The sequence below is a fragment of the Apium graveolens genome, chromosome 11 (genome assembly GCF_009905375.1).
Source record: "Apium graveolens cultivar Ventura chromosome 11, ASM990537v1, whole genome shotgun sequence".
NCBI lineage: Eukaryota > Viridiplantae > Streptophyta > Magnoliopsida > Apiales > Apiaceae > Apium > Apium graveolens.
The window spans coordinates 205238788-205258897 of NC_133657.1; the positions used below are offsets into that span (position 1 = coordinate 205238788).

At 35.8% G+C, this 20110-nt stretch overlaps 2 protein-coding genes across 3 annotated transcripts; both read left to right on the forward strand.

Moving 5' to 3' along the window:
• Window positions 1-294: 294 nt before the first annotated feature.
• Window positions 295-3077, forward strand: LOC141697865 (valerianol synthase TPS8-like). 2 transcript variants are annotated; one of them, XR_012564871.1, is made up of 8 exons: window positions 295-477; window positions 696-969; window positions 1077-1452; window positions 1531-1749; window positions 1831-1969; window positions 2078-2326; window positions 2417-2769; window positions 2836-3077. XR_012564871.1 is itself a non-coding variant. In XM_074502421.1 (7 exons), the coding sequence occupies exons 1-7, from the start codon at window positions 394-396 to the stop codon at window positions 2705-2707; spliced, it is 1632 nt and encodes a 543-aa protein (XP_074358522.1). In that variant the 5' UTR covers window positions 297-393; the 3' UTR covers window positions 2708-3077. The 2 variants fall into 2 exon arrangements, 1 of the variants encoding a protein (XP_074358522.1); XM_074502421.1 differs by having other exon boundaries at window positions 297-477; window positions 2417-3077.
• Window positions 3078-6514: 3437 nt separating this feature from the next.
• On the forward strand, window positions 6515-16692 carry LOC141696585 (uncharacterized). The gene is made up of 18 exons (XM_074500710.1): window positions 6515-6540; window positions 8035-8214; window positions 9040-9118; window positions 9330-9603; window positions 9869-10244; window positions 10390-10608; window positions 10760-10898; window positions 11091-11339; window positions 11447-11734; window positions 12092-12238; window positions 12783-12904; window positions 13152-13245; window positions 13328-13601; window positions 14247-14622; window positions 14841-15059; window positions 15174-15312; window positions 15616-15864; window positions 16039-16692. The coding sequence occupies exons 1-18, from the start codon at window positions 6515-6517 to the stop codon at window positions 16327-16329; spliced, it is 3741 nt and encodes a 1246-aa protein (XP_074356811.1). The 3' UTR covers window positions 16330-16692.
• The last annotated feature ends 3418 nt before the right edge of the window (window positions 16693-20110 follow it).

Below are 20110 nucleotides of genomic sequence, written 5' to 3' on the forward strand. Positions count from 1 at the left end.
GGAAAATTTTAGGGAATTACCATTTTTAGTAAGTTTTTGGGGACGGGGATGGGGCTTCCTCTTATTCAAGAATTGCCAATGAGTAGCAAATCTCCAAAGTTAGATATGGGTGCTCAAAGTCACAAACAATGGACTAGTGTTTTTGTTTTATCATCTGAAGACTGGTCATTTAATTTAAAACATGGGAAAATATCATCAATTAAATGAATAGCAAATCTCCAAAGTTAGGTTTGGGTGCTCAGAGTCACAAAGAATGGGCTGGTGTTTTTATGTTATCATCTGCAGAGTAGTCAGTTAATTTTTAGAAGTCTATAAATACCATTGGCAATCTAGCTTCCTTAGTACCTCAATTCGATAAAAAGAAACAACTAACAAATATTCGGATATCTCACAATGAGCAGCCAGTCTCGGCCATTAGCAGAGTTTGCTCCAGATATATGGGGTGACAAATTCATGTCCAATCACAGAGACTTTGAGGTATCAATCATTACACTCAGTACTTCGTGCTGTCTTGTCTTATCACATATACCGTTATATAGCATAAGATCATGTTCGAGTGTTTGTCTGATATCTTAAGATTTTAGACGAACCTTCATATATAAGTGTGTGTTTGCGCCAGCTCAAATTAAACTTTATTGCAGTTAAAAAGGTCCTAGATCATATTTATTAACATAAGTGTGTTCGTACAAATACAGCTATGGAAAGCTTATTTGGAGGAACGTGATGCGCTGAAGGATGAAGTAGGGAGCATGCTTCTGTCTGATGGCGGAAAATGGAGTGAGAAGCTGACTTTGATCAATGCAATTGAACGCCTAGGGGTTGGCTACCATTTTTCTGAACACATTGAAAACATGTTGGCTGAAATGCACAAAGCGCATTCTAAGTTAGAATCTTATGAAAAATATGATCTGTTCACTACATCACTCTACTTCCGAATTCTTAGACAGCACGGTTACAAGGTAACATCAGGTAATCCATGTGTCTCGCGGAATTTATGTACTTGTATAGTTGTATGTGCATAGATGATGATGATGTAGTACGTATACTTACATGCACGCTTTACTTTAATTGATCAGAGATATTCAACAAATACAAGGAAGTTGATGGAAAATTTAGTGAAGCTCTTACAAGAGATCCAGAGGGTTTATTAAGCTTGTATGAAGCAGCTCATTTGAGAACACATGGAGAAGCTGTGTTAGACGACGCTCTTGATTTCACGAGATACCACCTCAAGTCTATGGTGTTATCTTTGGATTGTGATTCATTAGCTAAACAGGTGAAGCATGCCTTGGAGCAGCCCTTACACAAGGGGATCGCGAGAATGGAGGCTAAACATTTTATCCTTTTCTATGAGGAGAGTCCGTCCAAGAATAATGTGCTTCTCAGGTTTGCAAAGCTAGATTTCAATCTGGTGCAGATGTTGTATAAGCAGGAACTGTCGCAAGTCATAAGGTAACCACACACGGATGTTTTAAAGTACGAAGATTATTTCTGTCTTAAGTGTAACTAGCTTACCATTTTGTTTTGCAGCTGGTGGTCTGATATAGACATCGAATCAAAACTTCCCCAGTTTCGAAGCAGGGCAGTTGAAGGATATGTTTGGGCAGTGTCAAATTTATTTGAACCTCGCTATGCATTAGGCCGAATCATATTTACCAAAATGATTTTGGTTATTTCAATTACTGACGATCTCTATGATGCATATGGTACAATGGATGAACTGAATACATATACCAAGGCCAGTGAACGGTAAAGCATATATAATTTTAAGTCTTTGTTTAAATTGTGCAATAGCTAGCCTATAATATAAAGACATCTCAATTGGTACAGGTTTGATGTTGATTGCATCAAAGGACTACCAGATTACTCGAAAATTTGCTACACCACTAGTCTGAAATTCTTCAAAGAATTTGAAGAAGAGATTGTCAAACAAGGAAGTTATTATGATGTTTCTTATTGCAAAGATTCGGTATGTCTAAAAAATTTAATGAAATAATCTTCTGACTATGCGAGTTTGTTATTAGAACTGTCACCAATGAATAACTAATTAAACATTTTTGGTAATCTCGTTTGACAGTTTAAAGAACTTCTGTTGGCTTATCATCAAGAGGCTATGTGGCGCGACAAAAATTACGTGCCAACCCTTACAGAATATCTTAAGAACGGGTTAATAACATCCTGCTCAAGCCTTCTCGGTTTAACGTCTATTCTGGGGATGGGACATGCTGACACACTTGAGGCATGCAAGTGGGCAGAAACGAAACCAAAAGCTGTTCTTGCCGCAGAAAAGATAGGGCGAATAATCAATGACATTGTAGGCTATGAGGTGTGTGTGGTTAATAAACTAATACAGATGAAGAATTGATTAGTTAACTTGATACATACTCGTATGAATCAGTATTATGTTTCTGTGTAGGAGGAACATAGTAGGTCACATGTTGCTACGTCGATTGATTGTTACATGAAGGAATATGAGGTAACCAAAGAAGCAGCAGCGGTCAAATTATATGAAATGATCGACGACGCATGGAAGGACATGAACGAGGAATGCTTAAGGCCTACAGCAGTTGGACGTCATTACGTCGACAGATTTCTCAATTTGCTGAGAGTTTTTGATGTTTTCTACAAAAACAGAGATGCATATACCCATCCTGATACAATCAAGGATGAAATTAAATTTCTCCTTATGGATCCTGTACCAGTATGAGCTACTGCACAGTATCAAGTGCATTGGTGAGCTTCTGCAAGAGGATATAATGAAGTGCACTGGTGAGGTTCTGCAGATTCTTGCCAGGTATTTTATCTTAAATTTTCATCATGTATGTGTTGTTTCAGCCGAATAATAATCATGCACGAAGCATGGGTATCAGAGAATGCAAGATGTTACAGCTTCCAGCATCGAGTTATGTGTTATCTGTTTTTCGATATATGTAAAATAAAGAGGTGCACACTGTTTTTCAACCTGAGTTTCTTACACCAAGAGAAGCCGGGCTCCTATTTCCCATTCGCTAGAGCAAGTGCAATGTAATACTATAAGTAATGCCATTTTTATAATTTGAAATCAAATGTCAAAAATTTCAACTGTAAAATAGTTCTAGACTCCAAAATGTCAAAAATTTCAACTCCAAAATATATTTTTAATTTATTATATATTAAATAAATTAATAAATATTTCTTTTAACAATTTTAATATACAAAATATACTTGAATTCCCGTATCTAAATTCATAATTATGGTAAATATCATTAATATTGGTACTAAATTCATAAAATTTATATATTTTTGAGGGGGCGAAAATTGAAAATAATTTTTTTTATTACTAAATATATACATATGTAATTTTTTCCATAAATTTTAATATTAATTTAATGATTATACCGGAATTTGGGGTGATGGCGGCATCCGCCGCCCCGCCTCCGTCTCTGCTTGTATTCCCGAAGCCTCCAAAATTTCATTCGAAAGCCCACGATTCACACCCCTGGGCAGTTGCATAGGTGATTTATGCTAAAATAATAATATAAGATGTTGAATATAACATTCTTCTAACACCTTAAGATTTTAGATGAACTAATTAGTTAACATGATATCAGAGTTTATGATATCAGAGTTTAGGCTAACGGGAGACTCTAATTCCCCCAATATTCTCACAATTTATGGTAACACGAAAAACAAATTAATGACCCGGGATAAGCTACTTACCTGTTCACAATTTCAATTGCAACGAAAGAGTGTACCATGATTAAACATAGGACTTGCTTTGCTTGTCTTAATTAAACTACGTAGTGCATGATCTTAAGCCCACATGTTGTTAGCAAACCTAACTTGGTTGTCCCTCTTCCTCAACCTCCTAAGTTTTTGAACAAGCGCAAACACGTAGAATTTTGTCAACTTTCAGTATAATAATCAACCTAGCGAGAATTTAATAGATTAAAACCCATGGTGTCAAACTTGTAAAACATCGTGATGAAGAAGATGATGCAGAGAGATTGTTCAGAAAGAAAATAATGTGAGAAATGCGGAATGTAAAAGTTGTATCAAGCATAGAGTACGGAGCCTTATATAGGCCTTACAATTTTAACAAACTAATACTCCCTGATTTCTATACGTATACTATTTGCACGCATTTCGAGGCCTCTATAAAATATAGCTCCGTAATGTTTTTTTCAAAATTTTTTTTTGAATAAAAGTTTAACATAAAACTTTTATTCAGAAAAAAAAATTTTTAAAAATATTATGAAATTATATTTTAAATGAGCATTGAAAAGCATGCCGAAAAATAACGTATAAAAATCAATGAGACTGAGGGAGTAACAAACTTGGTCAACTCTAAATGTAAAGTCAACCAACTCTGCATCATTTCACACACAACTTCATTCTCAGAAGTTCCCTTCAGACTTGAAAGAATTGGTTAACAAATACACCATCAAACTTATGATCAACGAATTCAATGTAGTGCACATGACCACCACATACTTGGCAAGAAATATTTGTAAAGGCTTCATCGATCCAAACCAACACCTAGCTGATGAAAAAGCTTCTATGCAGCAACAGACAGCCCCGATATGCCATTACACCCCAACTGTCCTATTACTATATTACAAAGATGTTATCTCTCAAAAAAACTTTTTCAATTGACTGCAAATTACAGGCATCAAGCAGCTACCACCTAAACTCACAACTAACCTTTCGGTCTCCACCAACAAAACTGAAAAGCAAGCCATGAGTCCCCTTCAATCACAAAGATCAAATCCAGATGATTTCCAAAATCTATTTTGCTTGAATTTTGCATCCAATACAACGTGTAACTATATGTACTTATAGTTTTCATTTTGCCTTCAACCTTCAAACTCAGGGAGAAAAACTATTATGCAATGAATTAATTGCTTTTCCAGTCTAACTATATGCACTTATGACTTTCAAATTGTTGATCAAATAAGGTGTGTTACCACATTACACATATTTTAAACATACAACTTTCTATTTACAACTATTAACCTGTCACTCTTCAACGTGGAGTTTTAATATCAAACTAGACTTCAAGCTCATGTTACCATCCTTAAATGATTTCCCGGATCAACTTCCCATCAGCACCAACAATAACAAAGAAAAATGAGTAATCGGGCAACAAAACAAAGAAATACAAATATGTGGCGCAACCTCATTTTCTTTTTTCTTTTTACAGTATTTCACAATTATGTAATTCCATCAATTTAACTCTTTTGCATTTTTTTTGTGCCTTTATAAAAACAAGACCGATACGCCTCCAAACTCCTGAATTTAGAGAACCAATTCTTTGTAATCAGTTGATTGTACTCTTAATTTATTAAAAAAACCAACGCCTTCGCGGGCATCCATGCTAGTTTATAATATGCTCAACATCCCTCTCAAGTTGGAAGGCTGAAAATAGTTGCAGACATTCAACTTGTTGCTCAGAGATTTAAGCAATGCAACACCAAGAGCTTTGGTAAACATATCAGCATGCTGAGCTCTGAGCTGCTGATGTAATGTGAGTAGGAATCAAAAAACCCTTGTCAAACTGTTCTCTGACCAAATGACAGTCAATCTCTATGTGCTTAGTGCGTTCATGATAGACTGGATTATAAGCAATATAAATTGCTGATTAAGAATCACAATGAAATGGAATTGATAATTCCGGATGCACCAGCAAGTCTTTAAGAACATCATCTAGCCAAATAACCTGACAACAAGTATCAATCATTGCTCTGTATTCTGCCTCCGCAGATGGACGAGAAACAGTATGTTGTTTCTTGCATCTCCAAGAAATCACCGAATTACCAAGCAGCACACAATAACGAGTTAATGAGTTCCTGAAATTTGGATCACCCCTAGTCTGATTCACAAAATACAGTGAGATTTAGTGAAGATGCAGCAGAAATGCACAGACCTTGACCTGGAGATTGCTTCAAATATCTAAGAACCTTTAAAACATCCAACATAAGATCAAAGCGTGGAGAATTGAGAAATTGAGACCATACATGCATTATATAAGATAAATCTGGCCGAGTAATTGTCAAATAGATCAATCTCCCCACCAGCTGTCTATAAGAAGAAGCATCAGGATCAGATAGAAGAGACTGTTGTCACTATGAGAATGAAGAAAGCCTTATATCTTGAGTGCAGTAGAGAATTTAACAAACCATATGCGAGGAGCTTGCTTTAGACCACACAGAGATTTCTTAGGTTTACAGACATACTCAAAAGCATTAGCAGGACATTTAGCTGACATAGATGCATAACCAGGTAGCAGATGCATATAGACAATCTCAAGTAAATCACCATGCATGCAGAAATGCATTGGTTAAATCAAGCTGAGTATATTCAACTTTAGTTTGAAACAACTCAAAAAGAGTTTTAAAGAAGTTTTTGAATGGTAAGAGATTTATAAGGTGAGTGACTGTCATAATGAACCCCCCCCCCCCAAACTGATTAGGTAATTTAAACCGGAATTTTAAGGATCTGGCTACATTCAAAATATGTTGATTTTTCTTTCAACATGACCATTTTGCTGGGGATTAGCAGGTAATGATGTATGATGAATAATTCCAAGAGTAGCAAAATGACATTGAAGATCAGAATTGGTAACCTCAGTACCATTGTTTGGTATTACTATTTTTACAGATGACTTAAAATGATTAGTAACATATTTCAGAAATTGTTTAATCAAAGACAGTACTTGAGTTTTATTAGTAAACAAAAAACCCAAGTATTTTTAGTGTAGTCATCAACTATAGTTAAGAAGTAACTACAGTTGTTATGAGTGACTTGTCTACAAGGCCCCCATACATCTAAGTGTATCAAATCAAATAAAGTGTTGTTGTTGTGAGAGCTGTTTGAGAAAGAAAACCTGTGTTGTTTGGCAATGTGACAAATATCACATTCATGAAAATTCAGATTATGAGAAGAAACAACAGATCTTTTATTCAATATAGAAAGAGAGGGGTGTCCCACTCTCTAATGCCAAAGTACAGCAGAATTAAAATTGTTATCAACAGTACAATGAACACAGGAAGGAAAACAAGTAGATGATAAATTTATGGTGTGAGAGAAGGGTACATGAAGCTTGTACAATCCATCTTGCAGTTTATCAATCTCTCTCTCTCTCTCTCTCTCTCTCTCTCTCTCTCCTGCTTCAAGATAAGGTCCTCTTAAAAAATAAGAACTGGAGGAAAATACAACAGTCAAAAATAAATTAGTCATTAATTTGTTGACAGACATAAGATTACAATTGAAGCTGGGAACCCAAAGAACATCTTTCAAAGTAATGTCAGGGGTCAAATAAAGATTGCCAATGTGAGTTATTGACACAGTTTTACCATCAGGTAAAATCAGATCAACATTTAGGGTTTGTAGATCATGTAAAAGATGCTCATGACAAGTAATATGATTAGTGGCTCCTGAGTCAATAATCCAAGTGTGAAATGAGGGATTTTCAGATGCTAAAACTAAATGTACAGAAGCAATAAAGCAAGAAAAATCAGAACTGAATTCTCTATTACCAGTCATCTGAGATGTAGAAGGGGAACATGTCCAATTACTACTTTGCCTTAGAGTCTCTTGAATTATTTTGGAAAGCTGCAACATTGAGCATCTGAGAACACATTTGAGTCTTTAACAGATGTAGCATCATGTTGAATTTGATGCTAATACACACATGTGCTACAGACTTTCCAGTAGAAAGTTTCTTTGGTTCTGAATAAAACCGGAACCGGACCCATGTATCTTCGGTTTTAAACATCAAAAACCGCAACTGCAACTGAATCACCGGTTCGGTTTCAATTTCAAAACCGCCGGTTTAATTTTTAATTTGGATCGATTTCGGTTTCAAAATTGGAAAAAATAAAAACGATAAAAAGGTTGCAAGTTAAATAAACAAAATTTAATGAAAAAATTGATTTTGGTTCCTGTAAAACTAGACTGGTCGAGTAAAATCATGCAAAACTGCAGTTGGTTCCATGAATATGTTATACACAGTTCCTAATTTTAAGTTGTGTTTCTTGTGACTTCCTTCTTCAGCACCGAACAAGTTGTGGGAGAGTGCCTTCGAAACTTGCAGCGATGGTGCCCGACTTGGATCTTCGATGAGTATCAACGCTTCGCAGCTGTCAAAGCTAGAGTTTTTGATCAGAGGTTTATGGAGCTCTTCAATGTTTCAACTTTCAAGCATATACCAAAGGAGTTTTCATGTTTACAAAGGTAAAGAACTATCTATGTTTAGAGACTCCTTTCCTTTTAATTACTAGAAATCGTATCCTTCTAAAATGCGTGTCAGACACCATCTTTGAAATGATAACAATCAGGATGGACCTATTTTAGTCTTGAATTCTACACTACACTCGGTGGTTCTCAGGATACAATGAAGTAATATTATCATAAATTGAAAATTTGAAGCGGACTAAAATTAACATAAGTGCATGGTTAAACATTTGTTTACTTCAGTCATACAAAGATCGAGGATCGGGTTATTAAAGCTACACCGGGGAATAAAATTAAATTTTACATTTTTTCACTATTCAAATATTTGAAAATATAAGAAAGTGTCCCCTCAAAATTTAAAAATATAAAAGTATTTTCTCAAAATTTGCCCAATATCCCCCTAAATGAAAATTTCTAGATCGGCCCCTAACTACATCAATGCAAACCGTATCTTATATGTTTCATATTAATCTAAAAATTATTAATATCACTTAAATTGTAATAAATTTAATTTTAATAAATATTTATAATAGACCTCCATCTTTGAACTAGGTTCAGGCCTCTAGAAGTTTCCAAGCCGCCGCCGGCTCACCCACCACTAGCCATACCTACTACAGCCTTTCAGATCCTGAAGAAATGGTTGCATGTCAGACTGTTGCCATTACCAGTAGTGTGCATCATCAGTCATACCAGAACAAGTAGTAAATAGTGATCTTCTAGTGCTATAAATAGTGCAGCTCTCAAGTGAAAACAAAGAAAAGCTGTAGCTTGCAACAAATATCTACACTAGTAAGTGTGTCTTTTGTAATAAGTTAAAATGAGCAGCCAGTCTCGGCCATTAGCTACAGGTTACGGTCTTGATATATGGGGCGACAAATTCACTTCCATTCCCAGAGATTTCGAGGTACTATTTATGCATTGTCTTGTCTCATTTTTTCGGCCCTAATTGAGGGTCCTGGTCTACAACAAACATATGAGTTATAGCATACGTGTTAATCTGGGTTTTCGGTGTAAATACGAGGTTCATATTTACAATTGTTGTGATATGGTATGTTATGAAAATTGTATGCCCTGGACCACCATCCCTACTTATAAACTTTTATGTACATGTGTAGTTGTGGGAAGCTTATTCAAAAGAACGCGACGCGCTGAAAAATCAAGTAAGGAGCATGCTTGTGTCTGCTAGCGGAGAATGGACAGACAAACTTGTTCTGATTGATACAATTGAACGCTTAGGAGTCGGATACCACTTTGCTGAATACATTGAAGACATGTTGTATGAAATGCACAAGGCCCATGCGAAGCTAGAATCTTATGAAAAATATGATTTGTTCACTGCAGCACTCTTTTTTCGGATTCTTAGACAGCACGGTTACAAGGTCACATCAGGTAAGCCTAAACTGATAACATTGTGCAAGTCAGTCCACATGTAGCTAATATATTCGGCTATCTTGTAGAGCTTGGAAACTAAATTTTATTTAGACTTTACCTCCTTGAACCAAAAAGTAAACGATGAGATTAAATAACTTGTCCCATTAATAATTAATTTCAAATTTCACCGGCTCTGTATAATTTCCGGTGTGTGACTGAATTTACAACACTTGCTTGTTTTTGTGCGTAATTAATTAATTTGCTGTTTTGTTTAATTGAACAGAGATTTTCAACAAATACAAAGAAATTGATGGAAAATTTGGCCAAGCTATTACAGGAGACGTTATAGGTTTACTAAGCTTGTATGAAGCAGCTCATTTGAGAACACACGGAGAAGCTTTACTAGACGAGGCTCTTGCTTTTACAACATACCACCTCAAGTTTGTGGCCAAGTCCTTGGATTCTGGTTCATTAGCTAGACAGGTGTGTCATGCCTTGGAGCAGCCCTTGCACAAGGGCATCTCGAGAGTTGAGGCTAAGCATTTCATCTATTTTTATGAGGAGAGTCCATTCAAGAATGATGTGCTTCTCAGATTTGCAACGCTTGATTACAATCTGATACAAATGTTGTATAAGCAGGAATTGTCGCAAGTCATAAGGTAACCCTTACACGAAAAGTTTAAAATTTAATGAATGCGTAGATGTAGTCATGTAGTTAAGAGTATAAAAATGTGTAACCAATGAATTTCTATCTCGTTGATGACTGTTACATATGTAATTAGATTGCTCTTTTGTATTCTGTAGTTGGTGGGCTGATATAGACATTGAATCCAACATTCCTCAGTTTCGAAGCAGGGTAGTTGAGGGATACATTTGGGCTTTGACAACTTCATTTGAACCTCGCTTTGCCTTGGCACGAATCATGCACACCAAGATGCTTTTGGCCCTATCAGTGTCTGATGATCTCTATGATGCATACGGTACAATGGATGAACTGAATACGTATACTAAGGCCATCGAACGGTAAAGCATAGACCGTTTTCCTTAATTACCAAATAATATAATTTTGGCCCTTCTAATATAATACTCAAACTGATATTATACTCAAACTTTATAAAGCATTCAATAGTTAGCATATATTATTAAAGACATCTCAAGGGGCTACGTGGTACAGGTTAAATGTTAATTGCATCGAAGGACTTCCGGATTACTCTAAAATATGCTACAACACTTATCTGAACATCTTCCGCGAGTTTGATGAAGAAATTGTCAAACAAGGAGGTTATTATGATGTTTCTTACTACAAAGAAGCGGTAAGTTAACAATTTTCAGGACATCAATATATAGAATTAAACTGATTTAAGACTGATCTGAAGGGAATTACTATTTCGCAAGTCAGTTATAGAAAATATTCAATATATTAGCTAAATTTTCCAGAAATTGTTAGGACCACGTAGAGATTACATTGGTAAACTATTTATGCAATAACTAATTCCGTGTGACAGTTTAAAGCAAATTTGTTGGCTTATCATCAAGAGTCTCTGTGGCGTGACATGAACTATGTGCCACCATTTAAAGAATATCTGAAGAACGGAGCAACATCATCCTGCATATTCATGCTGGGATTATCGACTATTCTGGGGAAGGGACATGCAGACACAATTGGGGCATTCAAGTGGGCAATGGAGAAACCAAAAGCTGTTTTTGCAGCAGAAAAGATGGGGCGAATTATCAATGACATAGTGGGCTATGAGGTATATGTGGTTTATGACCTTCAAACACATGAAAAATTGATTACTTTACTTCATCAATTAGTACGTATAGTTCATAAGTATCGTTCTGTGATTATGTATAAATGTAGGAGGAACATAGTAGGCCACATGTTGCTACATCCATCGATTGTTACATGAAGGAATATGGGGTTTCAAAGGAAGAAGCGGTGGTGAAATTATATGAAATGATTGAAGACACATGGAAGGACATAAACGAGGAATGCCTAAGGCCTGTACCAGTTGGAAGTCATTACATCAACATATTTCTCGAGCTGATGAGAGCTTCCGATGTTACCTACAAGCATAGAGATGGATACACCCATCCTGATTCAATGGAGGGTGAAATTAAATTTCTACTTGTGGATCCCATACCAATATGAGCTACTGCATATAATCAAGTGCATTGGTGAGCTTCCGCAGATTCTTGCTTGGTATTGTATTTAGATTTTTATCATGCACGTGTTGTTTCAGTAGTATGTTTATAATGAAGTTGAGTCTTTTTTGGTAAACTAGTATGTTGCCAAAAAAAATTAGGCAGTGTTTTGTCATTTGCAGTAAGTTGATTTAAGTTTTGTATTTTGTCTACTTGAAAATTGTATACCTTATTTGCATCCTAATTTCAAATTGTAACAAAAGAATCATTCTTTAAATCCACTGATCGTGTAAAATACTGGTGTTCGATGATTTGACATTAGACTTGTTTTCCCTATATTGTTTGTCTTTTTGGTCCAAAGGTGACAGCTTTGGCACATGTAGGGCTGTCATCGCGAGCGAGCGCTCGAGCTCGAACTCATTTTGTAAAACCCGACCAGGCTCGGACTCGAAAACGAGACGAGGTCGATGACACTTTCGTACCCGTTTATTTAAACAAGCCGAGCCGAGTATGTGCCGAGCTCGAATAGAGGTTGATTCGATAATCGAACTCAACCCGGCGTGGCTTAAACCCGACTCGCTGAACTCGAGAGTAAGCTCGACCCGGCTCGTAAAATTAACGAGCCGGATCCGGACACATTTTTCAGATCGTGAAATAATACGAGCCGGCTCGACTCGTTTAATTTAAACCCGAAATCGAATAACTAAATCCGGCTCGGCTCGGTTCGAATTACAGCCCTAGGCACGTGTAAGTGGAAAATACAAGAAGCTCAACAGTACTACTAGTTCCCTTATTTTGAAAAACCACATTGGAGGATAGGATTGCATGTTACAGCATCCAGCATTGACATATGTAATATCTGTGTTTCGATCAATGTAAACATATAACATGGAGTTGAATTCTTTTGCTACACGACTGAATTTCCGAAACATGCATAGGTCTTGTCATTTGTAGTTGGTTGATTAAGTTTTGTTGTTTGTCTACTTTTAGTACACGACTGAACTACAATGCTGAAAGAAACAAATAAACCAATTGTCTCTTTTACAGTTCAGGTAGCTGATCTCAGTCAAAAGGAACACTGTGCTAATCATTTTCTGGGGATCCTGTGCGGTTGCGGGGCTGAAGTATCTGTTAGTCGCAAGCATCGGGCTGTTGTTTGCAGAATAGCTTGCAGGCATTTCAAGAACTGCTGCAAAAGTTAGAATCTGGGACTACACGGATTAAAATATTATCAATTAAATATATAGAAAATCTCCAAAGTTAGATATGGATGCTCAAAGTCACAAATAATGGGCTGGTGTTCTTCATTTTACCATCTGGAGACTATTCGGTTAATTTTTACGGAGTCTATAAATGCTATGAGCAATCTAGCTTCCGAAGTACCTCAATTCGGTAAAGAGAAATAACTAACAAATATTCAGATATCTCACAATGAGCAGTGAGGCTCGGCCGTTAGCAGAGTTTGGTCCAGGTATATGGGCTGAGAAATTCACTTCCATTCCCAGAGACTTCGAGGTATCAATCATTACGTTTAGTACTTCATGCTTCCTTATCATATATGCAACCTTCATATATAAGTGTGTTCGTACAAATACAGCTATGGAAAGCTTATTCAGAGGAACGTGATGCGCTGAAAAATGAAGTAGGGAGCATGCTTCTGTCTGATGGTGGAAAATGGACTGAGAAACTGATATTGATTAATACAGTTGAACGCCTAGGAGTTGGCTACCACTTTTCTGAACACATTGAAGACATGTTGGCTGAAATGCACAAAGCCCATGTCAAGTTAGAATCTTATGAAAAATATGATCTGTTCACTACAGCAGTCTACTTCCGAATGCTTAGACAGCACGGTTACAAGGTAACATCAGGTAAGCGAAAACAGATAACGAAATCGTGCAAGTTAGTCCAAACATAGCTAGTTTATTTGGCTTGCTAGCTCGTAAAACTTTAGGTTATTAAATTTATGCAGAACTCTATTCAACTCGTAGCTTGAACACCTTAAGAAAGACTTTCGACACAAGACATCTGATAAATATCTAACCGTGTTAACATCGAGGGGAATCTCCCACATCTTACAACCTCAACCCATACTTCGCAACATCCAAGACTCAGACTTTGATTTTGATATCACTTGTTAGACCTCGCCCAAGCCTTGACTCCACAATAGTACGAAATTATCTGTTTTGGGCCCGGGCCTGAACTGATTTGTTTTTGGGCAATACCCAAAATACCTCATGCTAATGAAGTAATTGGCTGCTCCGACAATTTTCTCTTGTCTCCTCGATGCAGTACTTGGTCTGTTACCTCCCAATAAAACGATATTCTAAATTAATTTCTGTTTATTTACACGTGATTAAAAACTAAAGCATGTGATTCGAGATATTTGTTGTTCTAAAATTCAAAATTACACAGGCTCTGTTAAATTTTGTAAAGTCCATCGAATCACCCCGCAAAATATGGATGATGTTGAGCTAGGACATATACTGACATGCACTTTTTCTACACTTGATCAGAGATATTCAACAAATACAAAGAAATTGATGGAAAATTTAGTGAAGCTATTACAAGAGACCCAGAGGGTTTGTTAAGCTTGTATGATGCAGCACATCTGAGAACACACGGAGAAGCTGTGTTAGATGAGGCTCTTGATTTTACAACGTACCACCTCAAGTCTATGGTGAAATCTTTGGATTCTGATTCATTAGCTAAACAGGTGAAGCATGCCTTGGAGCAGCCCTTACACAGGGGGATGTCGAGACTGGAGGCTAAGCATTTTATCTTGTACTACGAGGGAAATCCATCAAGGAATGATGTGCTTCTCAAGTTCGCAAAGCTAGATTTCAATCTGGTGCAGATGTTGTATAAGCAGGAATTGTCGCAACTCTTCAGGTAACTGTTAGAATACTAATACAAGAATACTAATATAAGATCCTGGGAAGGGCCTTCTCTAAAACTAACCACATACTAACCACATACGAAAGTTACAAAGTTAAATGAAAAAGCGAAGATGTAGTCATGTAGTTGAGTACGAAGATTGTGTAACCAAAGAATTTCTATCTCGTTGATGAAATTTACATATGTAACTAGATTACTATGGTGTCTTGCAGTTGGTGGGCTGGTAGAGGCGTCGAATCCAAACTTCCCCAGTTTCGAACCAGAATAGTTGAAGCATATCTTTGGGCCGTGGCAAGTCTTTTTGAACCTCGCTATGCATTGGCCCGAATCATGTTCACCAAGATTATTTTGGTTCTCACAATTTCTGACGATCTCTATGATGCATATGGTACAATGGATGAACTGAATGCATATACCAAGGCCATCGAAAGGTAAAACACATAACTATTTGTTTTCTTAACATAGTACTTCAGAAAACATGGTAAAGTTACACTTTGTTTAAAGTGTGCAAATTGTAAAGACATCTCAAGGGCTATGTGGTGCAGGTTAGATGTTGATTGCACCGAAGAACTTCCAGATTACTCTAAAATATGCTACATCACTTATCAGAGCATCTTCCGCGAATTTGAAGAAGAAATTGTCAAACATGGAGGTTATTATGATGCTTCTTACTGCAAAGATGCGGTATGTCTAACGAATTTAATGAAATGATCTTGTGACCAAGATATATGTACAAAGAAAAATGCAATAGACCCCCCAAAGATATCCCAATTTTTTTCCCAAATGCTGATGTGTCACGTGAGTGATGGGGAACTTAAATAACAATATGAACCATGCATGTATTATGTATACATACGCGCCCATAAATATTTGCTGTGTAACGTCATTCGATAAATATTTCATGACTCCTTGCTAGAGATAGTTAGGGTGGCATAAAGTATACATATAGTGAACTGATAAAACATCCATGGTAATCTCGTATGACAGTTTAAAAATACTTTGTTGGCTTATCATCAAGAGGCTAAGTGGCGTGACAAGAACTACGTGCCACCACTTAAAGAATATCTTGTGATTGGGTCAATATCATCTGCCTCTTGCCTTCTGGGAATATCGGCTATTCTGGGGATGGGACATGCTGACACAATTGCAGCATGTAAGTGGGCAGCAAAGAGACCAAAACCTGTTCTTGCCGCAGAAGAGATGTCTCGAATAATCAATGACGTAGTTGGCTATGAGGTGTGTGTAGTTGATTACTTCAATGCAGATAAAATATGTGTAGACATCACAGAATTTTGTTTTGAGATTTAACCTGTAGTGACTATACTCATCTGGAAATTCGACGTTTATCTGCCCCATATGTGTCTCCAATCAGTATGTATAACAGATAAGAATGGTTCTGTGAATATGCAGGAGGAACATAGTAGGCAACATGTTGCCACATCCATTGATTGTTGCATGAAGGAATATGGGTTTTCAAAGGAAGAAGCCAAGGTGAAATTATACGAAATGATCGAAGAGAACTGGAAGGACATAAACGAGGAATTCTTAAGGCCTACAACAGTTTCAAGTCATTATATCAACATATTTCTCGGTTTTATGAGAGTTTGTGATGTTACCTACAAGTATATTGATGGATACACCCGTCCTTATATAATGAAGGATGAAACTCAATTTCTCCTTGTGGATCCCTTACCAATATGAGCTACTGCATATAATTAAGTGTACTGGTGAGCTTCTGCAGACTGCAAGCGCATATAATCAAGTGCATTGGTGGGCTTGTGCAGATTCTTGCTTGGTACTGCATAATAAATTTTCATCATGTATGTGTTGTTGTTTCAGCCGAATAATAATCATGCATACTGAAGCATGGAGTATTGGAGAATGCAAGATGTTACAGCATCCAGCATCGACATATGTAATATCTGTTTTCATACGACCTTCTTCTCATCAACTTATTGTGCAGATAGGGGTATATGATGATTAAGCATAGGACGTGCTTTGCTTGTGTTAATTAAACTATGTACTGGATGATCTTAAGTAGAGCCGTCAATTTCCTACACGACACGAAAATAACGGATTTGGGATGACATTTTTGGTACACGAATACGAAAGTACACGGATGAATTTAGTGTCGGTTTTGGGTTTACCCTCAAGTACACTAAACGAAAGTACACAAAATAAATTGTCGTAACGAATATACACAAAATAAATAAATATATATATTTATCATAATTATATGGATACATATATCTTACAATAATATTTTACATATAAATTTTACAAAAAATAGATTCAAAATAGAATCAAATTTAAATTTCACAAGATTTGAACGTACTTGAGTGTGTATGACTTATTAACTGAACAATTGACTAGTAAAAACAAAATATTTATATATAAATTAAATTTATCTTTTTTTATTATTAATTTTAAACTACACGAAATACGCCATCAAATGTACACGAAAAGAAGAACACGAAACGAAACGAATCCTTAACGGTTCGGGTTTGGGACACGAAACACGAAAGTACACAACACGAAACTATAAGAAACGAACGAATTGAGCCTACATGATGTTGAAAAATCTAACCTGGATGTGACTCTTTCTCGCAGACACGTAGAATTTTGTCAAATTTCAGTATTATAACCGAGCTGAGCTGAGTTTTGATCGAACAAAATCGAGCTTTATTTTATTCCGACGAACCAAGCTGATCCGAGCTTTCTTATCGAACAAAAATTGTATTCGAGCTCGAGCTTGTTAACTAACGAGCCGAACACGAGCTTGTTCGCGAACATAAACGAGCCGAGCTAGAAAAAAAATCAGGTCAACCGCCATTTGACTGTGAAAATAACTTATCAAGTAAAATTATTTTTTTTGAAACTTTGGTTATATCACTAAAATATACATATATCTTGACATCCATACGGTTGGATCGATGGAAATATTTTTTAAAAAATTCGAAACACCAATTTATGGCTAAAAATATTCAGGATATATTATAATTTTTTCGAGTTTTAATGAGCGAGCTCGAGCCGAGCTCGAGCCGAACAACCCAAAACTCGGATCGAGCTCGTTTTGCTTAACGAACACATTTGTCTGTTCGAGTTCGAGCTTGATTTCGTTAACAAGCCGAGTTCGAGTTTGTTCGCAAATAGGTCTGTACATTAGCAGCCCTAATATTAATCAACCTATCGTGAATCGAATAGATTACATCCCATGCGAAGCTACGACTCATGCTTGATGTACACGACCAACAAGTCAGAGGAAGGCCCTGATATGCTCTTATATTGTTCAACATTGAGCACCTAACAACTGAGCTAAACAATTAGGCATACATGTTAAGCCTTATATACACATATTATAAGCATCTTCTTGCTAAACAATATTCACTACAAGAATTCTTACCTATACCAAGGGAAAATGGTAACGGAAACAAACACGTTGGTAATTACCAACGGATTGTCAACAGAACTTAAAAACTTGAAAAACTAACCGTATACTAATTGATTAGTAACAGATTACAGACGAATATTTAATAATGGATATTTCTGTTGGTAAAAAAGGCGCCAAAAAATCCCGCCACCCCATAACAACGGAAAGGTAATGACATGCCAACATAAATTCAACCTTATTTTCCACATATATTCCGTTAATAATTCGTTGTTATACTAGACCAGTTAAAAGAAATCGGTTACCATTCCGTTGAAATGTTAAGTGTTTTGTTACTATTCCGTTATTATTCCGTTGGTATATTAAGGTTGTGTTTGGTATTGCTGTTGCTGTTAAAAAACTGTTTGGTAAAATTTAAAAGTTGCTTTTCGGAAAAGTGCTTTTGGCCTAAAAGCTGCTGTCAGAGAAAGCAAGTCCCCCCATGCTTTTAGAAAAAGCTGCTTTTCAGCTGTTGCGGGAAGCAAATGCTGATTTCACCATCAAACCTTACCAAAAGCATCATTATTTTTAATTTTTTGCATCAAAACATATACGTATCAAAAAAATTACCAAACAGTCATCTGATTTTTACAACAACACTTTTTTCAGCAGCATTTTTTTCTAACAGCATAACAATTTTTAACAGCAATTCCAAACAGAGCCTAACTCTGTATATTTAATGCCAACTACCTGTTACCGTTCAGCGGGCGGACCCAGGATCTTAAGATGACCGGGGCTAAATTTTTTTTATAAGAAAGTGAAAATACAGGTATGATTATCAAGCTAATTTCTTTTGTAGCCATGTATTTAAGATATAATTGATTTTACGATGTTAAAATGAATATATAAGGTAAACTTTAACGTCTTATATTTTTGGTAGATTGTTTTACTAAAGGAATTTACGTTCAAATTAAATCTAAAACAAAAGGAAAATATTTGATTTAGTAAATAAAAAGAATTGTATTTTTTTAAATCGAAATTTTATATAAAATTATATATGATGAAAGTGAAATAAAATTAAAGAAAATTAACTAATATGTTATTACTATCAAGAAAATAATTTTTAATTTTAAGTAAATTTAAAAAGAAAATATTTTGAATTTATATTTATGACGCTACTTCTTATATAGAAGATAAAACTTTCGGAAATTATTAAATTAATTTTGAAAATAAGTACTAAAAGACTTTGAAGAACGGTTAAAATTTATTAAATATATGAACCATTAAGTTCAAAGAAACTTCAATCTCTAAAAATTTATTATGATAGAAACATGTGAGTCTATGACGACTTGTTTTGAATTTTTTTTGACCTGGGCTAAATTGTATTTCCTAGACCAAATCAACTGTAACTTTTTAAAAATTATAAAACTCACCGGGGCTATGACCCACCCCAGCCCCTAGCTGAGTCCGCCCCTGCTGATACATATTCAATCTCATCTTTAATTATATCCAACCTCTTCTCCTAGTTTTCTACTCTGCAGATCCAATAAAACCACCGTTTTTCTTCCCCAAATTCCAGCACAACGACGATCCACAAATTTCAGCCGATACATTTATCACTTTCGGTTTCCTCCTGTAACTATCCCTCCGGTCCCTTGTCTCCTTCGCCGAAGACTGCAAATATTTCTCTAAATACCGAGGCGGATAAACGCATGTTTCCATTCTACATTTATCATCTGAGATCTATATTTTAGTTTAGTGTGTATATATGATTAATGATACTATATATTATTTATATATGTTGCTAATGCGCATATTATTAATTAGGTAATTAATTGCATGATTAATTAGCCAATATTAACCTTTGTCTAAGTATGATGATAAAATGAAACTAATTAATTAGTTTCCAATTTTTAAAATTCCATGCGAGTAATCACGTACAGTACAGTACCTAGTTTGATTGGTTTGGATTCGTATAATTACAATTTTCTTATTAGCATTTGATTTTGGTATCTAAATGGTTAACAATGAATTATAACAATTAATTGACACCATACTCATGTTATGTTATGGCAAAATTGTTAACTTTAGTTGGGTTGTGAATATTTATTTTTT

What these genes read in the sequence shown, in the direction of transcription:
- LOC141697865 (XM_074502421.1), top strand. Translation starts at nt 394, where the DNA reads ATGAGCAGCCAGTCTCGGCCATTAGCAGAGTTTGCTCCAGATATATGG. An exon ending in TATACCAAGGCCAGTGAACG is followed by an intron (nt 1,750 to 1,830) that starts GTAAAGCATATA and finishes CAATTGGTACAG; the next exon opens with GTTTGATGTTGATTGCATCA. An exon ending in TTTCTTATTGCAAAGATTCG is followed by an intron (nt 1,970 to 2,077) that starts GTATGTCTAAAA and finishes CTCGTTTGACAG; the next exon opens with TTTAAAGAACTTCTGTTGGC.
- LOC141696585 (XM_074500710.1), top strand. Translation starts at nt 6,515, where the DNA reads ATGACCATTTTGCTGGGGATTAGCAG. An exon ending in CCATTCCCAGAGACTTCGAG is followed by an intron (nt 13,246 to 13,327) that starts GTATCAATCATT and finishes GTACAAATACAG; the next exon opens with CTATGGAAAGCTTATTCAGA. An exon ending in TATACCAAGGCCATCGAAAG is followed by an intron (nt 15,060 to 15,173) that starts GTAAAACACATA and finishes TATGTGGTGCAG; the next exon opens with GTTAGATGTTGATTGCACCG.